The 24,240-nt window shown below is 39.1% G+C and overlaps 3 protein-coding genes across 3 annotated transcripts; all 3 read right to left on the bottom strand.

Moving 5' to 3' along the window:
• Window positions 1–196: 196 nt before the first annotated feature.
• On the bottom strand, window positions 197–2,570 carry hoxa11b (homeobox A11b). The gene is made up of 2 exons (XM_061718329.1): window positions 1,700–2,570; window positions 197–714 (listed from the first exon to the last, which is right to left on the bottom strand). Exons 1-2 carry the CDS (start codon window positions 2,337–2,339, stop codon window positions 482–484), a joined length of 873 nt encoding a protein of 290 aa, XP_061574313.1. The 5' UTR covers window positions 2,340–2,570; the 3' UTR covers window positions 197–481.
• Window positions 2,571–7,775: 5,205 nt separating this feature from the next.
• On the bottom strand, window positions 7,776–9,737 carry hoxa13b (homeobox A13b). Its single transcript, XM_061718328.1, has 2 exons — window positions 9,067–9,737; window positions 7,776–8,934 (listed from the first exon to the last, which is right to left on the bottom strand). The coding sequence occupies exons 1-2, from the start codon at window positions 9,698–9,700 to the stop codon at window positions 8,696–8,698; spliced, it is 873 nt and encodes a 290-aa protein (XP_061574312.1). The 5' UTR covers window positions 9,701–9,737; the 3' UTR covers window positions 7,776–8,695.
• A 3,261-nt stretch (window positions 9,738–12,998) lies between these two features.
• hibadhb (3-hydroxyisobutyrate dehydrogenase b) lies at window positions 12,999–23,752 on the bottom strand. The gene is made up of 8 exons (XM_061718327.1): window positions 23,643–23,752; window positions 22,423–22,583; window positions 22,211–22,320; window positions 22,005–22,126; window positions 14,912–15,045; window positions 14,153–14,229; window positions 13,907–14,063; window positions 12,999–13,570 (listed from the first exon to the last, which is right to left on the bottom strand). The coding sequence occupies exons 1-8, from the start codon at window positions 23,710–23,712 to the stop codon at window positions 13,412–13,414; spliced, it is 990 nt and encodes a 329-aa protein (XP_061574311.1). The 5' UTR covers window positions 23,713–23,752; the 3' UTR covers window positions 12,999–13,411.
• Between the last annotated feature and the right edge of the window lie 488 nt (window positions 23,753–24,240).

Below are 24,240 nucleotides of genomic sequence, written 5' to 3'. Positions count from 1 at the left end.
ATACGGCAGACACAACGATAGGCCTATACGGAGAGTGGTTTGGTACCAAAACCCCTAGTCAAAAAGCTGGAAGAACGTGCGTGTTTTGGAGATAAACATTTTAAAAATGTAAAAAAGATTATTCTTGGAAATGCAAGACAATATACTGTAAGTGCGTAAAATTGGGGAACAAAGTTTAATTTTATGGAAAATTATTATAGCAGTACAGTCACGCCTTTTCATGCACGAAACCACGTAACTTATAATAATAATAATAATAATAATAATAATAATAATAATAATAATAATAATAATAATAATAATAATAATAATAATAATAATAATAATAATAATAATAGATATGATTGTGTATGAATAATTACATTTTCTTTGGGTGTTGGTAAATTAAACCAAAAGATGAAAATAAAATAAAAACGTTCTCCTAATGACACAGATGTGGATGTGTATAAGTCCATGCTTGACAACAGTCTTTGTCCAGTTTTTATAGCAAAGGATTTGTAGTGTAGTACTGTAAACGGTCTCTGTTCAGTTTCTTCTCCTTCATCCTCCTGTTCTGAAACCAGATTTTAACCTGGCGATCAGTCAGATTGAGCATCCGTGAGAGCTGCATACGCTTCTCTTTGTTGATGTAAACGCTGAAAAAGAACTCCCTCTCCAGTTCCCTGATCTGATACTTGGTGTATGGACACCTCTTCTTGCGCGTCCTCTGGCCACCTGCAACACAATGACAAGCCAGAGTTCACCTCCTCAGACACTGACAGGGTATTGCAGCAACATGAAATCTGGGCTCTATTTCCTGCTCCGAGGCTGTGGTGGTGGTCCTGCAGCGCCAGCTTTAGAGTTCAAGTGTCTCCTCTGGTCTCAGGCCCGCAGGACCTACATTTGTAAACTAAAACTAGGCTGGGTCGTGCAGCATGCTGGGCATGAGGGGTTGCATGTCGGAAGTTGTGAAAACTTAATGAAATCGTTTGAAGAAAAAAAAATACACTGGAATATTTTTTCAGACTGAGGGCGTGGAACTAAACTAAACATGGGAGTATCATATATCTGCTGCACATATACTGTCAGCTTTTGATTTCAGGGTGGGTAAAGAGGTGTTGTTTTTTTACTTTAGTGAAGCAAAGTCTGTCATGGGGAGCTGTTGCTGGAATAAATCCTTGCAAATCCACCCAATTTGAGGAGGGGCGAAATCGAAAATGTCTCCAAAGTCAGACTGAAGTGCACCACCACCCTTTTTACACAACACAAATGAAACCAAATCACATTAATAATATAAATGTGATTCATGGATTAACTACAGCCATAAATCCAGCATGTTAAACGTGGGAGAAGTGCAACGTCTGTTAAAGAAGTTTAGCTTGTTGTTGCTGCTATTTCAATAGCAGCCCCATACTGTAGGAGAAACTGCCTGACAGATTCATTTTTTTTAAAAGGGTAATCATACAAGTCTATACAAGCAAACAGGGGGGAAAGAAAGTTGATATGCTGTTTAAAACCTCGAATACGAGCTTAACGCCAAAGTTTTCACGGCCAATTTCAATCTCAAGCACGTGATCTTGTAGTTTATAACATAGTTTTTGTTATAGGGTAAATCTGCAAGCCCTCCATAAACCTTACGTGCTTATAAAAGTGCATATAAAAAGCTTTAAGAGCCGCGGTGGATGTTTCCCCCGGCTCGCATGAGGGCAGGTTGACTCACTGCTGCTCCGGCTCTGCTTCTCCTCGCTGAGGCCGGAGGAGGACTTGGGGCTGCAGCTCTCCGCCGCGTCCGAGCCGGGCCGGCCGGGGCGCGCCGGGCTCGTTTTGGCGAGTCTGTCCGCGTCCGTGCAGGTGGCGGCTTGCGCCGTCGGCGCCGTGGCGCTGCCCTCCGCGCTCCCGTACGCAGTGTCGAAAAACTGGTCGAAAGCTTGCGGAAGGACCCCGTTCCTGCCCACGTTGCTGCCACCACCACCGCCGCAGAGGCTGGGAGCCCCGCCGCCGGAGGAGCCGCAGTGGCCGCCGCCGGAGCCGCCTTTCACGTGCAGGATCTCGCCCCCCCGCGAGGCTGCGCTCCCCCAGCTGTCCCTGCTGTGCACCATGTCCTCGGCGTAGCAGTGTGACAGGCTCCCCCTGCTGTGGTGCCATTTACTGGAAGTATCAATGCCATAGTCTCTGAAAGCCACATCTCTCACGGAGGGGATCTGTGGCAGGGCTGAGGACTGGTAGGAGTATGTCACGGGGCAGGAGGACTGGCTCTGGGTTAAATAATGAGGGAGACCCGAGAAGTCCGCTCCGGAGACGTAGTAAGTGCAGCTCGGTAAATACATGTTGGGTCCAGATATCCGCTCATCAAAATCCATATTCTGCTGTTGGAAGCGTTTTTCTACGGTAATCCTCGCATTGTTCCGCCGCGACGCTGCGCTCCAGTCACTTTGAGGCGCACTGGTGGAACAGAAATCCTTAGACGTACAAGGTGACGTGGGAATCCATCTCTATCCATTCCTGAGGCCCAAAGCCATGTGACCACTGGCAGAATATGACAGATAGCCTACGTCTCAACGTGTAGGCTTTGAGTCAAAGAATTAAACCACAACGCCGACCTTTGGGTGTATATGGAAAAAGAAAAAATACCGACAAAAGGAATTTTCCTCCAAACCAGTTTGGGCTGTCCAATGCGCCTCAAGCATATTCTTGCTGAGATGTTTTGTAGTGAAACCTCTGTCAAGTCAGTTGTATCTGGTTTCCGACTGCAGATTACCACATTACATGGTGGAAAGGAGAATGTGGAGAAGATGATGGAGAAGAGAATTCCTCACTGCTTAACCTGCCAGTTTTTACCCTTTAGTTTGTTTGCAAGTCATAACCCTCACCTTCACCCTAACCTTAACCTCGACTCAGTCGCCCGAATGCTCTTATAGATGAAGATCACGTTTTCCGCCACGCACACAACCCATTTTGAGCTCATTTGCGCATCAAAGAGGCAGACTATGACAGGATTCTTGTTCAGATATAAGAAATCTGAGACGAGACTGAGCCTCTCGTGCGTAAATACATTTGCAGTTGTGAAATCTTTTATGACTGACCCACTTACAGGTATGATTTTGTCGTCTCACAATATGAATTTATTGTAGCTCCTCTGCTAGATCCATCAAGAGGTGGAGAAATATGAGTCATGCTGCACTTTTGTCCTGGTTCAGTGCCGGCACAAAAAGACAACCGCCTATAAGGCAGGCTTGGTTTTCTCCTTTGTTGTTTGCACCAATATTTTCAGAATCAGCCAAACTCTCATCGATTCCGTTCTGATGTTATCAATATTGCATTTGACTTCATGCTGGCGTTAATAAAGTGGTTTGTGGCCTGTTTTGACCATGCCAATATGTCGAACTATCTTGCGTTTGCAGCGAAGCTTTAAGTCTAATTAAATGGATAATTTACTTTACTTTACTTTAAGTGAAACTTCGATGTAATTAGAAATAGAGGAGGCCATAGCAGCTGTCTGAATTGAGCTTATATAAGGAGGATCATCTGATATATACGAGGTCACAAGGAAGCAGGCGCTTCACGTTCAACGCAGACGTTCATGAGCTAAGAATAATGGGGAGATATTTGCCGAAGGGGCTCCAGTCTTTGCATGGTCCAGTATAAACCTCTGGACACGGCCTATTTACCTTCCTCTAATCCATTTTTATTTGTCAGCGCTGCTGAGTAAGCGGGAATGGGTATCACATGCATTAATCCTGTAATGCAGCCAATTGCACAATTTAGTACAAATTCACTTCTTGAACATCAAAACTTGCAAATAGCATCTGCAGTGAGACAATTAAATGACTGCAAATCATACTTTACATAGATTTGTTGGATTTTAGACGTGTATGTGCTTTATAGCTTTTAAAACTATTCATTTGGATGATTTATATTCCCATTAAATATATGGATAGATTCAAAAAGGATAAATGTTTTATTTTCAAAAATATTTAGCATTTAATAATATCAGTATTAATGCGGCTGCTGAAAGCAGCGGATATGTTTGTTTAACCCGTTTTTAAAGAGCAAACCCCCCGAAAAATGTCATAAATGTTCTTTAATAGCACCAGAAAAGAAGCAGGCTTCATGTGCAGCTATGTGGTCTGAAACTAAAGGATGATGGACGTCTTGTGAGTAATGGTAACGGAAAAGTGAAATATCTATATCATTTGGATCAACGTTTTTCCGTAAAGAGGCTCAAACAGACGGGTACATTTTATTCCACTGCTAATCTCCCCATATTCAACTCTAACTCACATTTAATGATGCTTAAATAAAAAAAACAAAAGCATCTTGTATGTTTTCTCTAAAGATTTCAGCCTATTATTCTACTGAGGCTATTTAAAAAAATACTCAGATACTGATGTGTTGAAGGGCTAAATTAATATATTGGAGCATAAATATTATTTTCTCGGTTTTCAGGTATTTTCCTTGGACATCTGGAGAAAGGGGAGGTTTAGTCAAACTATCTGAAAAGCTGTGTGCACCATGTTTTATTTCACAACGTGATGTTGTATACAATGTAGATAAAATATGCTAGTGTATCATTCTGTTATGACCCACACTATAAATGTTTGCATTCAACATTGAAGTAGCTCTGAGGAAGATGACAGAACAACAGTTTGTGTGTTTCTAAAAATATCCTTTATTTATCGGAATGCTGGAAAGGATGTTAAACACAGAGGCATCTAAACAGTTTTATTTCAGCCCATTTAAATTTAGTTTGTCTATAAATGAAGAGGCAGTAAATCAGGCAGACCATAAGAGCGGGTTTTAATGCTGTGTTCAGAAATGTGATGGTGGGTGGACTGTTTGTTTACATTTAAATATGCATCATCAAAAGAAACAGTCCAAGAAGAAAGCAAACAACAAAACAGTCAACATCCATCTGCTTTTCCTAGACGTGATGGTTTAAAGTGGAAGCACATAAAGTGGACTGATTTGCAAGAGATTTTATAAGGCCTAAGCAGGGAAATTTATGTTGATGAAAACATCTGAGACTGAGTGAGACAAAGGTTTGGAGGAGCTCAGACCATACTAAATAAAATACTGCTCCATATGCTTGTTAACAGCAGAACTGAAGTTGAAAAGCTTTTGTTTTAACCGCTCCAGTGAGCTGTGCTACATCAGCCGTTTGGTCTCTGGAGTCAAATATAGCCTAATAACAGAGGAGATGAGCTCGTGTGAGTTGAAATGATCAATTGAAGGAGCTACTGAAGAGAACAGAAGCCAAAATAACTGGGATCACGGTGCAGAGACTGACCAGAGAGTAAAAACGATGGCGCAGCACCTGAGTGGGGCTTGTATGAAGGGCGGGCCTCAGAGAGATAAATGTAACAGCCGCGTATGAACAAAATAAATAAAATAAAATAAAACAAAACACAAACTAAGTTAAAATATTACAATAAAATAAAAAATAAACCTTATTCTAAAATGTAAATGTCAAGATCAAATAAAAGCCATCAGTTCTAGACTCACTTTCAATTTGAGGCATGAACAATTATTGTATAGTTATTATTGCTTTTAGTAGCCTAATATAATTATTTATGGGCAATGTTCTTATAATGTATAGATAGAAGTGCGGCGTCATAACTCTGTACACTAAATATACTTTAACGTGACTGCATCCAGTGCTTGTCGATTAAGTTCACTGATTCTCCAGAACTGGAAGCTAATTTTTTAAGAAGCACTAATTGTTTATTTCTAAATATTGTAATTCATCTCCGGGATATTTTATCTGCACTTGCAACAAACAAATAGTTTTTTGCTCCTGTCGAATCTGGCCGTCTAGTAAACACACGAAACGTGAATTAAACTTGTTTTTTTATTACTCTTGTAGGAGCAAAAATTAACGACCACGCTCAAGAACATCAAGTTTCTCCATTACTTTTAAAATTATTAGTAGCAATATTTTATGGAAATAGCAGCAGGTTTCACGCCTGCAGTCAGGACTATTTTGGTGTGAGGTGCAGCTACCTTAGTGGCCATTAGAGGGAGCAGTGACACACAACAACAAGAGAAAACAAACGCCAGTGATCTAGAATCCACCAAGTAACATTTCTTTCCTCAGTTTAAAGGTTTGCACCCACAGTACTTCCAGTATTGAAAAAAAAATAATAAAAAGAAAAAAATCAGTAATAACAGCTGCAGAACTGCACACGCTTTAAAAGTCTCCAGAATAGAACTCTGCTTTGTAGGGTCTGTCCAGAAGAAGAGTGCCTTGAGCGAAACATAAATACCACTCTATTGTTTGTTAGCAGGCCTTGTTCAGGATTGTGAGTGATCCGGAGTGACTGGCTGACACTCGCCAGGGGGATGTGTGGATGATTGTCCTCACGGCTGTACATGACCTTCCTTCATCAACCTGAGGCACACCGAGGGGAGGCTTTTTGACGAAGACAGTTTTTCATTTGCATATTAAATGTTATAAATTATTTTTTTTTTCAAGACCAATTTCATTTCAGGAGAGAGAAGAAATACTGTCTTTTTAAAAAACGTTTTTTCAAATATTATTTTTAGGGCGGTGTCGTGGGCACTGCATGTACACCAAAAAAGTCCCATCAGATGGTTTTAAATGTATATCAGCATAAATTATGGATTGTGTTTTACAAACATTAAAAAGGAAAGCCTCGTGCAAGAACAGTATCATTGTAATTTTATATTTTAATTTGACTTATTTAAAAGCACCAGTAAAATATAAACTGAAATAAATAATCAATCAATACTGTTACAATGACTAATAATTATTATCATTATAATAACAATGTTTTCTTTTTTTAGTTGTAAAATTAGTGTTATTGACATAATGCTCTGAAAAGCACAATTACAGCTGTGAATAAAGAAAAAAGTATTCTCTTACTCTCTTATCTTGAGTTGATGAAAGGCACAGTTCAAAAAGGCACATCAAATATAAAGCAAAATACTTCTCTCTCTTGCTTCCATGATAGAGGGTAATTTTTAGATTATTGCAGGTGCGGGTGAAATATTTGAGTGAGTGCTTTTCTTTGTATTCCTAAAGGAAAAAGACAACACACTGTTTTATGAATTGTTATTTATTTATTTTTATTTGGCATGATAAAACTGGCAGCGTCAAGAATCGGGTGTTTGGTCAGGGTTGGACTGATGTGGCGCAGAGTTTGAAAGGTTTTGATGCACTTGAAAAAAGAACATGCTTTTTGCTCTGGCAGTAACTGCTTTCTGTTAAGGCTCTGTGGCGTCTCACTCACTTTTATGCTGGTTATGTGAAGATGGCTCGATTATTTTTAATGTTTAATTGTATTGTTTAAATATTGAGCAATGATGCAAATGGAAAGTTTTGTTTTTGTTCTGATAAGTTGTAATCTGTGATGTTTATTGTGTCATCTTTCTGTTTTACAAACACACACACACACACACACACACACACACACACACACACACACACACACACACACACACACACACACACACACACACACACACACACACACACACACAGCCATTGAGGATGAACGGAGCCTGCAGAAAGCAGGGTTGACACGCTGTGCTTTCAGAGATCCGTCACTAGATGGCGATAAAGAGTCTTGGAGGAAAACTTGTAAACTCAACGAAACTCCTCTACAGGCCTTCTGGCCTAAAAACAATACTATCGTTATTTCAGAATAATGTTGTCAAAATGTTTTGTTTTTTTTCTCAATCAAATTTTATAAATACATTTATTTTTCCAATTTGGAAAGAATAAGATGACAAAAGCACACTGTGTCTCTCAAACATTTATTGTCAAAAACCTTGGCTATTGCCGAAACAAAAGGAGGATAGATGATTGCAGTCTTACTACATTTACATGTTTAAAAGTGTTTCATTCTCTTTAAAATAATTCGTGATTTGGAGTAAGACAAAAGGAGACTGTTAGGACCTTGACAACCGCGTTATTGCTTAAAAAAATGTGGAGACATGTGACTCAGTTAAGTGAAATGCAAAGAACAGTTGCAGGTTTGAAAGTGTTTCATTAATACTGTCATAAAATAACAGACAAGATGAAGGCTTCTTTTAGATGTTTACATTTCCCAGAGCAGATATGTTGATGGGTTCTGTTTTTCAAGCTTCAAAAATGAGAAAGGAGTTCATATAATAATAATAATAATAATAATAATAATAATAATAATAATAATAATAATAATAATAATAATAATAATAATAATAATAATAATAATAATAATAATAATAATAATAATAATAATAATAATATACCCCATGTATTGGTTACTGTTTGTGTATTTATATGTTGAGGATTACAGACCCGAGGCGTCTCCTTTATGTTACCACTGTGTCACTAGCTGTTTTTAACCAATAAACATGTATGTGTGACTCCGAGCGCTTCAGCATAAATCTCCGTGTCTGCACTGAATCAACTGAAAAAGCGCTTAACTGGACAGAATATTTCCTGCCTCAAGGTTGCCTCAAGGAAAAATGTCTTCTCATTATTAAAGCATCCCACGCAGAACTGCATGAAGGTCCAAACCGTTTCCGATCTTCTGTCAACAGGCCGTATCGACTGGTTCCAATTAAAATGTGAGATGGGAAATGTGTAGTTCAAACCATAGCCGCTCTGGCGACAGCGAAACCGGTCATGATGCAATAAATTATAGCATAGTTTTTGGATGAAAGTGCGTCCATGTCCGCCTTTCACTTCTTGTTAACAAGATCTCCAGAGCTAACTGGAACTCTTGAATTTATTGACGATTTTCTTCTCCTTTACGCGCCTGTTCTGGAACCAGATTGTCACTTGTCTCTCTGTCAGATTTGTCTGCGCGGATATCCGTCTCCTTTTGTCCTTGGTGATGAACTTATTGGTGCCATATTCTCTCTCCAGTTCTTTGAGCTGTACCTTGGTGTATGGCACACGTTTCTTTCTCCCACGGCGGACTGAGCTGTCACCTCCCGATATGGTATCTGTGGAAAGACACATTTGAAGATAATCTACTGTCCAGAGAGCTCATATAAAAATGAATTAAAAAAAACATCAAAATGTACATATTTCTTTCAAGTGCACTTTTTTAGTTTTTTTAAGAAAAAAGATGATACCTTGTAAAGAGGACTTCCACAGGGGATTGGACTGTGGCTGCTCCTTGGCGCAGTAAACCTGCCCACTCCAGCCGTTGGTGATCCACGGCTGGTAGGGCTCCATGGGCAGCAGGGACTCGTGTCTGGGCTCGGATGGGGCAGTCAGCGCAGGTACGACAGGCACGTCCAGGTAGCTGGGCTGGTAAGGACCCGAGGAATAGCCCTGATAGAAAGCAAACTCCTTCGCACGCGTGGAGAACTCCTCACCGGCGGAGACCGACGAGTCCACGTATTTGTCGCCGTAACCAGAGGGCTGCGCGCAAGCCTTCACGCTGCCGTGTGACATCCTGCATGGATAATAACTGCTACCAAAATATCCATAGGGCAGAGATGCGTTGGGCGAGCTCTGCGTGGCAGAACAGGGGCTGCATTGTTTGCCAGGCTCCCCCATGCCAGAGACTGGCACCTCGCTCGCAGCGTAGGTGGTGCTGGGAGCCAGAGAGGTCGGATGCGCTAACAGATTCCTGCACTGGTTTGCAGCAAAGTTGCCTCCGGTAAATCCCTCCATGGTCTTGCTTCTTTCATCCAAACCGTTGTCGTACAGAAACATCACCGGGTCAATCCAGTGCGAATGGAGGAGCAAGGAGGCGGTCATAGCATGCCCTACATCGAGACGACCAACTCTTTTTCAAAATCCCCTCAACTGAGCAGAGACAAGGACTCGGGCAGAGTAACGATACCAACACGGCTGAGTACATAAAGATCGCGAGGTTATTGGACAGGGCCAAACACGTGATATGCAAAGAGGATGATAAACGTCTAGACATCTGATAATGCAGATCAGGGAGCATGTTTGAAAAGATAAAATATATCCAGCAGTGGGATTTATGAATTGATACGTCGGAGTTTTTTTTTTTTTTTTTTATCTTAACTGAAAGTAATTTTTGAATCTCAAACTGAGCGAAACAGAGGGGGAGCAATCTCTGTGTGCCATACACTGCCATTAAGACAGATGTGTTTGAGGAATTGTGTAGCTATTATAGGACTTTAAAAACATTGCTTTGTTTTTCGCTGGAATTTGTGCGCATCGAGGCGTGCCTTTTTGGGACACTTATTTTAAGGACACCGCAAACATTATGTGGGGACATACAGTATGATCACAACGTCTGTTTAGTTTTATCCTCAAACAGCCAACATTTTCAACTTGCAGTCAAAATTCACAGATTTTTATCACAACATTGAAACAACTGATTGGCACATTTTTACGCACACGTTTTACGCAGGCGATCTATATGAGTAGATGGTACAGATGATAAGTCAAATATTACAGAAACATTTCTGGCTGAAATTATCATCAAGCTTCTTATTAGGCTCGGCAATAAGCGCCTCACTGTGAACGCAAAATCAGTGCACACAATGCTATAAACGCAGCACATTTGGTTGCCTTCTGTCTCCTGAGAGTTAGAGACGCGGCTGGAGGCCAAGGTCAAGTTGAAAGTTGCAGTCTAGCCAAGAAAACAGCCCCTAATGCCAGGGAGTGGACTAAAACTTAAAATTCTTCTCTTCTTTGTATCGAATCGGACTTAGCAAATCAGCAGGAAAATGTTCATTACAAAAGAGTACACATTTGAATTAAAAAACAAAATATGTTTTCTACTTTCTTTATTTTTTCTCCAGCAAAAGAAGGGTATTCACAAAAAAAGGACAAGAACACAAGCAATTAAATGAAAATGGTTTTAAGGGAATGTCGTGAAAGAATACAAGAAATATACAATTCGAGCCCAGCAATCATTTTCGTGCCACGTCGCTATTTTAAACTGAGACCACAGACGCAGAGAAATGTATACCCAACAAAATTTGAAGACCTTTTTATTTTTAATAGAGTTTTCCCACCTTTTGGGGCTGTAAATCTTTATGGCCCAAGTTCATAGCTTGTAGGGAAGAATGTGTAGTAGCCAGAAAAAGAGAAAGAGGAAAGAGAGAGAGGCAGAGAGAGACAGAGAGAGAGCGAGACACATAGAGAGAGACAGAGAGCGAAAAAAGCATTACGTTTTATTTGTATCGGTTCATGGTCGGTTTTGATTGCATTCTGATGATAAATGTCCCTAAATCTGGCTTTTATTTAACACCGCATGCAACTGCAATATGAACAGAAAAATCCACACATATTTTTCTAGGAAGAGCTCGAACAGATAATTGGGTGCAGGCTGGACGGGATTCCGGTGAGATCCGTCGTTCACTCATATAAAACAATAGATTCAAAAAGTGAGGTGGGAGACATGGCCGGATCGCAGGTAATTTGAATAAATAAAGATACGTGTTATTAAAGATGAAAATGCTTCCTTACTGTAAACCCAAACTATCATTTTATAATTTAATTATAGTTTTGTGTCCCACAATTACACATAGCCTACTGATCCTGTAGTCAATTATCAATATTCAATTTTGACTCAGTTTTACAAACTTTTGTGACACTGTGAACACACAAATAGGCACTCAAAGGCCCCCAGTTTGCTTGAAAATAAAATGATAGGGTTTCCACAATGACGGCAACTAAATACTTTTAATAATAGAACTTATGACCGTAAATAATTATCACAAGTCCAAAATGAGTCATTTTCTGCGACAGTCACATCGCAGCTGACTTTAATTTACTACGCAACTCATTTTTGGCATTCAAGATGCCGTATGCAGCTGCCGTTGGCATATCAATCCGGCTATCTCCGTGTAAAAACGTCTAAAATGTATAAATATGTCGTGAACGACGATATCGTAGAGTAGTTATCAGCTTTTCACAGCACTGACTTTCACTCCGAAAGGACTTTTCAGGCTCCATTTTGACAATGTTTTGATGCGCCCGACCAGTTTCTGTCGTTCACGGACGTTTACAGAACGGGTTTGGTTTGTTCACAATAACCCAATATCCATGTTAAATTTGGAGACAATGTTTTAATAAAATCTGAGAAGCAAATGTGGAACATGTGGAAGAAAAAAACGGACAAAGTCACCAACCAGCTCTTTTTTCAACTACAAGTTATAGCGGTAACTGAGAACTGACTATATCTGACGCTTAAATGCGGCCACTACAATACCCCAAAACTTATATAAATGTGCAAGTTGAGAAATAAAAAACAATACATTAGGCTGAATAAAATCATTAAAAAGTGAAGCCGTTGTTTCTTGCAGTGATCTTAGTGAGTGTACTTTTGTACCGGTGTGACAGTCTGCTGGAGGCCGAGACCAAAGTGCTGCTCTGTTTGCAATACCTATCAAGTAGATGACAGCACAGCTCTCCGCCTACAGTGCTTAATGGACTTTTTATGGCTTTGTCTTGTGATCGCATGACCTGTGGCACCTTGGCCTCTCAGAGGTTTTTTGTAAGAGAGATCAGAAACATGCCGCTCTGGCCTGGCCTACTCAGGGACAGAGAAGAGGCACGGACCCCCAGGTTAATGTTGTGCACTATGATGCTGTGACTCACTTTTAAACAGAGGAGGAACAAAGATAAGGAAATAGGATGTGTGCAGTTGCTGTTGCAGTCAGCTCATACAGACAGAGCTTCTTCGAGGTTTTACCCGAACAACTGATGCAAACTAACATTTGCAATCTATTTAATTGAAAAGTGCTCAGAGTGAGGGAGTGAAAATTGTGCAGTGCCTGTCCAAACAGGCGTTATTTTGAGAGTTTAAGCAGACATTTTCATCATGACACATACTTTCTTCCGCAGTGTCTTGAGGTTTGGCTGCATTAAATGCAACTTTGTGGACTGCAAATCCACCATTTAAGATGTTTACAAGCAAAGCTCATCCCAGCAGTAAACAATTTGAACAAAAAACGGTGTCAATTTCAAAATTAAAGTGCTACTTGTTCCTGAAATGCTAAAGTTAGGATCCAACCAGACAGATAAAAAAAGAGGTTATAAGAAGTGGGGAATCACTTGCTCACAAGGACAATACAGTACAATTTGTTTATTATTTTCTAAACACGACACACAGCAACAATTCCAATGTCAAGACAAATAACTAATATGAACAGAAAACATAAAGAAATGAACATAAATATGTAGAGACTTAACCATACCGCTGACATCGAGTAATTAGGTCTATATTAATTTGATTTTTCTTTGCATAGGTGACAATTCACTTGCTTTAAAACTCAGAGGAGTGTTTCATTATAAAAAGGCTCAATCACACATGAAACACAATTTCTCTTATAAGTGCTCTCATTTTCGGTGACACAGTGCTGGAGCTCTCTGGAGCTTCCCAATTACTTTAAAGAAAGAATTGGCTAAATGCACCCTAACTATATGTTAGTCATGTGCAGGGCCAGGCACATGGGAAGGCTGTGGACGGTGTGGAGGCTGACATTACTGGCCCTCCTCCTCACGCAGGAACTGGAACACTGAGGAGAAATCTTTATTGGCATAACCACGTGCACACATCATACGGTAAATCTGATGGGCTAAAGAGCCGAGAGGGGCAGGAGTCCTTGTGTTTGTGGCTGTGTTCTGTGCAAGGCCCAAGTCCTTAAAGAGAGAAGCAAGCATATATTTGAAAAACCAACATAACTAAAAATTAAATTCTGAAAACAAAACCACAAACCCACAACCCACAGTGTATTCTTTTGTGTGCAGCTGAAAATTTCACTGGATTATTTTAGGTTTTATGACTTATAGAGAAACATTTGTATCCATCCAAATGCAATATATGACAGACTATCATGATATATTTTATTAACACGTTATACATATTTTTTTTAAAAAACCTCATCATATCTGTATCTTTTTTCACCCGTAAAGATTTATCATATCAGCCATAAAAGAAAAGCCCCCATATGTGTTTCATAAGATTTAGAAACTGACCTTAGCCATCAACTGGGTGCCAAAACCTCCCTGGTAGTTATTGGCAGAGGGAACTCCCTCCATGACTCCTGGAACAGGGTTGTAGGTGTCGCTAGACCAACACCGGCCTGAACTCATGTTCAAAATTTTGGCCAAAAGTTTGGGATCAAGACCAAGCCTGCGAATGACGACAGTGGTCTCGTTTCAGTAACGATATTTCAGCAACGTATATCATGATTTATGAAGAAGACTTTCCTGCATTTTTACCTGATCCCCAAGTTCATCGTCTCCGCAGTCCCAATCATTCCAATGGCTAAGAGCATGTTGTTACAGATTTTAGCAGCCTGTAGAAAGGTGACATAAGATAAATCAATAGTTCATGTGAATGTTTTTTTTAATTTAAACAGGATAAAGCATTATAGTTAAAAAAGAAAAACTGTGACTTTGTTTTTTGCCAACTAATTTTTAATTCATCTTTCACTGAGCTGTTCAGCTGTTCAGAGTATTTTTATATCACAGACCATCAAGCCTTTATCACAACCTACCATTTATATTCATCATTTGCTGGAAGACTGAATTTAAAACTTTGTCTCTTGTGGTTTTATTTGCTAGTAACAGAATTCTTATCAGGAGTTTTATAGTTCACATAAAGAAAATAACTCTTAATGTTCTTCCAGCACTTCCATTTTATATCAACTTCTATTAAAAGAAATCCTTTTATTTGTTTATTTTTCTCTCAGTCGGATATTGTAATTTCCAAGCTACCAAATAAGCTGGCTGAAAAAACTGCCAGACATTTCATCCAGACTGCTGAAAATGACTCTCCCTTAAACAAATATCCAGCTGCACCCTCAATTTCATTGCTATTTTGTTTAAAAAAAGAACAGCAATAATAGATAAGATTTATCTTATCTCTTATCTTAATAAGTACTTCTTGGACAACTTATTTACTTTAGAACAACAACAAAGAAAAGGTTAGTTTGTTTCACGAAAACGTCTGTTTTACTAACAGAAATTTGCTCACACCTGCCCAGTTCCAACTTGACCACAATAAACCACATTAGCTCCCATGCAGCTGAGCAGTTCTTTGGCCGCTGTAAATTCTTGCTCTGCTCCTCCAACCATGAAAGTCAGTTTACCCGAACTGGCAGCACCCACGCCTGAAAAGACAAATGTAAACTTTCAAACAGTACACAGATATAATCAGTCAAACTAAAATCAAATGAAAACGTAAAGACATGTGGATTATCTATAGTAAACTGTCGATCAGAAGTCTTTAAAAAGCAGCAGGACTTGGAAGCTTTTATAACTTATTTAATTCTCCAGACTTCCAGATCAACTCCTGTTAGAACAACCAGGTGCAGAACAAATAGTGAATGTGAGTAAGATGCAAAAATAAAAAATAGGAATAGGCTACCTGCAAACTCTAAACAAGTAACTTCAAGAAAGTTTTATTTATATATTTATTTATATATATATATATATATATATATAGCATTTTTATCTGATTAATATGAAAGAATACTTTCTCAGCTGAAAATAAAAAAAACCCAGCATGCTTATCCTGTAATTCATGAACCTGTTATGTGAGCACAGCCAGAACACAGAGCCAAGAAATTGTTCCATAGTTATCGCTATTGAAATATTATAACAAGTTTAAACTAGTTGGTCTGTTCTCACACTGTCGGAAACCGCTTGGTCAGCCTTTGCCGAGATGTAGGTACAGCTGTTTCTGGTTCAGGTTCATATGGGGTTAAAAACGTGACACCATACAATAACCAGGTGCGAGCCATATGGGTGCCAAGAAATTAACCAACACAGTCTTATAATTAATCCTTGAGTTTACAGGAAGTTGGTGGATAAGGGCCAAGGTGGGTGTTACACGTTTCCCCTTCCCTAATCCTTGTAGGCAATCTGCTTGAAGCATTTTGGATTGATGTAGACTGAACAGGGAGGACCAAAAAAAAAAACTGAAATTAAAAGCATAGATCTGCATATTTCTTCCAAGAGCTGAATGAAAAGAAAAAAAAAAAAAACACAAAAATGCCATGTTTGGAAACTTTGTTAGCATATTAAGATGAATGCGTTTTACAGAGCAACAGAAACAGGCCTGAGCCACCTTTAATGTTTAGCAAGTGTCCATTTTTAACTCAGATGTATTGAAGTAAATCAATATTGTATTTCTTTTCTTCTTTAAGTGAATAAAACAAGTTCTATAAAAAATGTTCCAGGCCTTTATCGTTATGTGAATGTTGGAAAAGATAACTACAAAATCTGCTTTGGATATAATGCAAAAACATTAAATTATGGAAATCAGGACGGCACTGAAGACTGAAACTAGAAGAAAAAAGTTCTAGTGGATCTGAGGTAAAGGGATCCTAGGTTGAAATTTATTTTTCAAAACTATTCACATCCAAAGTTACTTAGAAGGGAAATGGCACTTTCCCCACCAATAAGAAAAATTCCCCAAATGCGTCGGTCTGCATGACAATCCACAGTAGAAGAGTGACGTGTCCTCAGCTGGTGGTCATGTGTGGACAGGAGCCACTTCAAATGTAGATGTGTAAAACGGTCCAGAGAATCAACCCAGACAGAGTATGAGCCCTTCGTCCATTTTATCTTCTTCATGTCATCTGCTTTTAAGCCAGTTACTTCAGGTGTACTCTGCACAGACCAGTGACAAACCATCATTGCATAAGTAATTTTTCCATTCTTTGGAATGGGTTCAAACAGATAGTGGTGTTGTTTTCATACTTGGTCTAAAATGGCTATATGACTGTGATGTTACATGTATGTCAAATGTGGAAAATCTAATAAAATATAGAAAGTTATTGATTCAGTGACCGCAGAATGAGGCATTAAACAAACCAACAAACTGTCAAATGCACTTGGAAACCTGTTATGTGTGCTCAGGATGTCTCCATGTGCACGAGAGGCCCTTTCACATGTGTGTGACTTCCTGCTCGGCCCCTCCTGGAGAGCATTTGCACTTTCTCAGGCAACTCTGCTCTTGAAGCTGATTTCTGCTCACTCATATTGATCTGACGTTTAAGTGTATGAGGATGGAGACCAATAGGCGTATGGACCAGCTTAATTAGCTGCTGCGGGTTTTTCTTCAGTCAGTGCCACAACTTTGGGGCTCCTCCAAAGTGGAGATTTGTCTGGTTGTGACTCCTACAATGACCAATAATATTTAAGTCAAAGCAAGTTTCATCATGATGCAATAAAGGTACACCTTTTAGGTTTTAAAATGTATCACTCTGTAGTTTGGAAGATTTTGAGGGTAATTACTATTTTTTTTTAATAATACACACATATTACAATATTGATATCACTATAATGTCTAAAAATTCTGAGATATAATGGGAACGTATCAAAACTCTGATGACCACTAATTCATGAATTTTATGAAAGAATTAGGACCTATCTAATAATAACTACCCATTTCTTTTTCAGATAAGTGTCGTAGTCTTTAGCTCTACAATGTCATATCAAAAGAATTTCCCAACTTGCGTCATTTTCAGAATAAATACTGTAGATTCACACGTAAATGCTTTAATTGTGGTCACTGCCACTATATGTCTGACCATAAATGCAGCCTCTGCTAAGTATTCCAGTCTGAAGAGAAGGGGGAAAAAAAAAAGACAGCCTTCATCCGTCATCTCAACTACTCCTTAGATGTCTTTGCCTGAAGAAATTACTTTAAAACAGATGTTGACTCAATTATTTCCTCTTCTCCATGTGTGCATTTATGTTTAGCTTTAACCACAAAAGCCACTGTATTTCTTTTGATTTCTGTCTGACAAGTGGAGATCTTCAAACAGCTTCATTTAGGGGCTAAAGCCTTGTGATTCACGCAAGTATCAAAGTATGACATCCAGTTTAGGTTGTACTGGACACACACACACACACACACACACACACACACACACACACACACACACACACACACACACACACACACACACACACACACACACACACACACACACACACACACACACACACACACACACACACACACACACACACACACACACACACACACACACACACACACACACACACACGTTCAAAAATGTATTTATGAGGGCAAAACCAGCTACTCTGCCTGAGGTAAATTAAGTTGCTACTCATTATTAACCAGAAATTCGCAACTATTTCTCCACGAATAAACAGAAAATGTTCAAATGTAAAAATAAAAAAAATTGTACTTGTCCTACGTGCTCTATTAAGGTGAATCCAGCACAGAAAGAAGTGGTAAAGAAAAAACAACCCGTTATTGAATGTGCATTATTTGTAAAATAAAGCAATGACAGAGTTTGAGGACAGTGGTTTATCAATTTACTGCAGTTTAAAATAAAATCCACCTATTTTCTATGCCTCCTTCAGTGAGGATCTCAGGGGGGCTGGAGCGTATTCCAGCAGCTGTCACTGGGCGATACCCTGGACAAGTCTGCAGTCCATCACAGGGTGCATAAGAGATATGTTCAAAGAAGACTGCAATCAAACATTTCTAAAATGAAAGGTTGGTGCAGTAGCTTCAGTCATATTTTGTTGTAAATTAAGAAACATATTTGCCAATGTATCTGAAACTGTACAGAATTTAAAAATAAAAATGCTCAATAGTAAGACAACCAGATATAGAAATGCACCATAAATTGACTAATTATGAGTAAAGACAAAACAGAATGAAAAAAATTTCATCACATATATTATTGTTGTACAACTAATTAAAAACTATACAATATTCATATTCAATGAAAAGTTATGTCCTAGAAAGTTTTAGGAGATGTTCTCCGTTCCCAAGTTATCAACACCTGCAGTTTTGTTCTCGCACAATAAAATGCAGCATGTATCCATATTGAAAACTCCTTGATCTACTGTTTTGGCCTCTGGAGCGAATGTCAAATGTTTCTTAGCTTTCAGTGGGTATTTTAATAATCAACAATTGGGCAAAAGCTTTCTCTTCTATACACCAGCCCTTTATTGAATGCAGGTACATTTGGAAAAGTTAAAGGGGACCTATTATGGCATCGAATACCCATTTTAAATAGGCCTTGAATGTCCTAAAAAGAAGCTTTTGATTTTTTTTGCTAAATAAATGAGAAATTCAGCCTCTGAGCCATGTCTTTAGCTTCCCATTCTCTAACTTCATTATCTATGCAGGATTCTGAGTGGGCGGGGAGGCTATGATAATGAGGCACTGTGCTGATTGGCTGCCTGAATGACGTACGTTCTGCGCATGCGTGAGAGGTAATTCCCCTCCATACCAGCAGGCATCGGTAGTCTGTATTCAGGGGCTCAAGGAGGTCAAAGCTCAAAGCTTTATTGAGAAGACACAAGTGCAATACAAAACAGACGGCACAACCACCTGCAGCTCTGTGGAGAATTAAAATAAACAGGTATCAGAATGGCTTGTCCTAAAAAAAGAGCAAAATTCTCGACGTGGACGAGTGAGGGCGCAACGCGCCCGAACCTTCTAGGGGGGTCCGGGGGCATGCTCCCCCGTAAAATTTTGAAAAATAGACTCAAAATGGTGCATTCTGGTGGTCTCAAAGCTCCATAATCACATCTTTTATCAATGCAAGAATACACACAAAAAAATCTGAATTTTTGCAAAGAATGATGCATTTTGATAACATAATAACACGCATTCATCATCATGGGTAATTCTTCATGCATGAATAAATCTTGAAATCAAGATAATTATATCTTAAACTTCTACAATGGCCAGAATCCCCCTTTCACACCTAAATTAAATGACAAAACGACAAAAGACAAGCAGGTCCTTGTCTTTCAGAACTGTGGTGTGGAACTCCGAACAGATCTGCTCAAAGTTCAGTGATGAGGAGCTCCACTGAACTATTTGTTATAATTTTGATTATTTAATTCTTTATTGATTTCATAAAATATTCAAAATGTTTTGTTTTGTTCGGCGTAGGCTCTGCGTCGATTTAACGCGGAACCATAACTGAGGCTTAACTAGGCAACGGAGCGCAAAGGGGTTCTGTATTGGTTCAATACGGAACGCAACTTTTAATTCCCAATTACGTAACAATTCCGTATTTCAAGGGGCGGGTGGCAAGCCCATACTCATCTCTGCACAGCCTACCTGCAACACAGCAGTGCTGCTGCTGCTTTTTTGTCCCGCTGCAAAAATGTATTTTAAATTGAACTGCCGGCTCCTCTTCATTTCTGCTGCTGTCTGTCCTGGCTGTCTGTCTGTAAAGGCTGATTTATGGTACTGCGTTAAATCGACGCAGAACCTACGCCGTAACCCTCCCTACTTTTTTATTTTTTTCCCCCCCGTTCCGCGGACACCGCGGAAATTTTTTGCTGAGACCAAAATCCACGGAATTCCGCGGATCCGCGGAAGAATCTGATGCCTGAATAAATGGCTGGCTGAAATAAATCATTTAGGAAGATAAATGTTGGTTTAATAGATGAAATCTAACAGTTGTAGCTACGCCTGTTAAGAAATTTGCTCAGAAAATTTCGGGATTTTCTGCCTGCCTGCCGGCTCGGGAGCTGATTTATGGTTCCGCGTTAAATCGACCCAGAGCCTATGGCGTAGGGTACGGCGCGCGTCGCCTCGTAACCTACGCCGTAGGCTCTGCGTTGGTGTAACGCAGAACCATAAATCAGCCTTTATTCTGGCGAGGTTTGAAAAAGACTTCGCAACAACGAGAAAGCGAGTGATTATATACATTCACTGAGTGAATATTATGAAAGTAAAAAATATATTTCTCGCTAGAAATGTAATCAAAACGCATTTTTATGCAAAACTAACTCAAAATATTGATTTTATTCACTAAAAAATAAGAAATGTCCGCCATGTTTTTTTTTTTGATTCAGTCCGCAAATGACGACGAAAAGCATTCTGGGAAATTTTGGGAACAACCAATCACAGAGTGAGCTGTTGACCGACCTCCCGACGCTGAAAAGCTCCCGACGGGAGGCCGACCTGTGGCGACGTGCGGGACACACCGGGGAAACTATGCCAACAGACGCGCACCGACGCTCATCGACGGCCGAAAATCGGCTTGGTGTGTCAGGGCCTTTAGTCTTGTCTTGGTGTCCACAGTCTTTGGTCTTGGTCTCGGCCAACTCTTGGACTCGGATGATTGAGATGCCATTGCACACACCAAGGTGACAGAATCTTGTGATCACCAGTTCTTCCTCCTCTTGTTAATGTACAGTTTTGTAAACTATTTGTATTTAATTACAGTATTGTGTTTATAATGGCCTTGTTTGAATAAATATATGGCATCATTGGGTTGTGAATAATATTTGCATATCGTTGTGATTGATTGATTAAGCAGTTATGCTGATATAGTGTAATTTGGCTACTATAATGCAATTTCAAGTCAATACTTGTGTGTATCCTTAATATTTAAAATTAATGTTCCATCTACAAATTAGTACAATTTAAATCAGTAACATTTACTATTCATTAGGCTTTTCTGAGGTGGAGGGGGGTGTTGGAGGCTGGTTATTTTGTTAGATGAATTTGGGACTAGTTATTAGTCACGTCAATCCTTAAAAGCACTAGAAATAGCAGTAGTGCAATTGTCAGATATTTGATCTCAGCTAATTGATGAAAACATTTATACTGAGTCCACACATAAGACATCCACAGTGTGTTTTATTGTGCCTGTAGTTGAATACAACCTCATATGTAAACTAAGCAGCTGAATCCAGTATGGTGCTTATGTTCTACAACTCACGTAAGATGACAAAATAAAGAGATTTTTTTTGGTCTTGAGCTGAACTAGTCTTGGTCTTGACTTGGTGTGTCTTGGTCTTGGTCTTGATACTCTCTGGTCTTGGTAGTGTCTTGGTCTCGGCGGTCTTGACTACAAATCTAGCTGGCGGTTTATTGATTCCATTTCAGCCAGCTGACCTTCACCTATGTCAAATGCTTTGACACGCTTTCCCATTCATTTGAATAGGGTTAGGGTGATCCCAAACAACAAGATGACCAAATGGAATTTCTTTACCCTCTTGAAAACTTTTTGCCCAGATTTGCCATTCATTTGAATGGGAAAGTGTGATCAAACATTTGACTGGTAGTGTATCAATTTTTTTGTTTTGAATAAAAATATACATAACTTACCCCCAGACACAGGTGCATCCATAAAAACTGCTCCCATCTTCTCAGCAGCAGCAGCCATCTCTTTAGAAACAGCAGGGTCAATGGTGCTGGAGTCAATCAGCAGGGACCCTTTCTTGACTTTTCTGTTGAGGAAATTAGTTCATTTGATTCCTAGACAGGACCATGAGAATTGAATGCCTAGATTTTAAAGAGGAAGTAAAATATACTTTAGAATGCCATTGGGTCCGGTGTACACATCTACGACATTGGGACTAGAGGGAAGCATGGTGATAATGCGATCTGCTTTGTCTGCTACCTCAGCAGGGTTATCCACAATCTGAAAGAAAAAAACCCACATAAAATCACAGCCTTGGAAGAAAACAAAAAACCAGAGGAAACTTAAAATCAGTAATATTACTGTAAATACAGCTTGTATTACCTGAGCACCCAGTTCTTGCAACTCTTTGCAGGACTCTGGGAACACATCTGTAGCAATGACTGGATATCCGTGCTTCAGTAGGTTTTTTGCCATTGGATTTCCCATATTTCCCAGACCAACAAACCCCACTTGTGTCTTTGAGGCCATAGCCCTTGAGGAAACTATGAAGAAACCGCAAAAATCAAAGAATTCCAAGATAAATTATGCAGGGGAGCATGATTTTTCATTAAAAATATTGATAGACAACAACAGGTGTATGGACTGAAAATAACATTCTCAGTGGCAATTCTTTCACCCACTTCATTTAACCAAAACAAGATTACTGAATGCAATTTCTTTACCCTCTTGAGAACATTTCTTTCAAAGTTCATGTGATCGCAGTACTGTGTTAACCATGTCATTTAATGACACCTACCACGCTTCAGTGTTTGTCTAAATATACATTGACAAAATACATTCTTCTATATCATGTCTGTGCTAAAAAAGGATGAGTCGGATAATTTATTTTAAAACTAAACCATATCATATTAAGACAGAAATTAGTTAGTTTCATACATTTTTCTATATTTCTAGTATTTGTTTCTATACTTAAATTTCATAGCTTCTGAAACTCTTAATATATTAAGAGTTATATTATATATATATATATATATATATATATATATATATATATATATATATAGTTATATATTATTTTTTAATATACTCTTAATATTAAAAAAAAGAAATAGGGATTATAGTTTATGTATTTCTATGCTTTGTTTTTTGTTTAAATAACCCAAATATTGCAGGAAACCTGAAACAGCTCTTGCCATAGGTATAGTGAAATATATAATGTTAAGAAGTTACACTTTTCTCCCATGAAAGTTCTCCTATGCTGCAAAGAGCCGTCCCAACTTTCAACAAATGTCCAGTTGGCTCACATTACACATTACACAAGATGACTCACATTGAAGAATGGACACATAGGACGCGCTTCAAAAGTGCGTTTTGAATGTCTATCGAGACATACGACGTGCAAATACGTAACCTTAGCAACCAAGCCAAACAAACGTCATCAGAAACATCAATTATGGCAAAAATGTACTGAAACTTCTCACACATTTCAAGCAAAATCGGTATAACTATGTGACAAAGAGCTTTCAGGTAAAAGCACGGGCTCCTGACGTAAACGCAATGACTCTCGCATTGTAATCACGATATTCACTTGTACTCCTTACCATTTGCAAAGCAAACATGCTTAAAAGACCTCCCTACTAAAAACCGAGACCCTCTCAGCACAGCGGCCATGCTTCTTTCCTCTTGACCTTACGCGTGACGTCACAGGACGTACATGATTGACAGCGGCTTCCTCCAATCAGGTAAGACCTTTGCACAGCACGGCTCTCCATTCTCAGCCAATAAGATGAGGGGAGGGCCTACAATATATATTAGTTGGGAGTATTTGGTGCTTTCTTCTAATCAACTTTAAAGCCACAAACTGGGAGGAATCTGCGGTGGTGGCACGGCTATTCAGATTATTTATATTTCACAGAAACGCTCCGGAAAAAGCAGTAACATACAGCCCCTCATTAAGATTACAAAGTATTGAGAAAATCTGCCACATAAAGCATTTAGGACTAATCCCCCCATTGCTGATTATTTATTGTGTTGGTCGTGATAAAACACATTTTTGTTTGTTATTGAATTAATAGTGCACCATTTTATACTTTATACTGACCTTTTTTCTCCTTATTTATTCTCCTTATTTCTTCACCAAGTTATCAACACCTGCAGTTTTGTTCTCGCACAATAAAATGCAGCATGTATCCATATTGA

The sequence above is a fragment of the Cololabis saira genome, chromosome 3 (genome assembly GCF_033807715.1).
Source record: "Cololabis saira isolate AMF1-May2022 chromosome 3, fColSai1.1, whole genome shotgun sequence".
NCBI classification, from domain to species: domain Eukaryota; kingdom Metazoa; phylum Chordata; class Actinopteri; order Beloniformes; family Belonidae; genus Cololabis; species Cololabis saira.
Note: the sequence above shows the minus strand (reverse complement) of the source record. Positions and strands in the feature narration are given on the sequence as shown.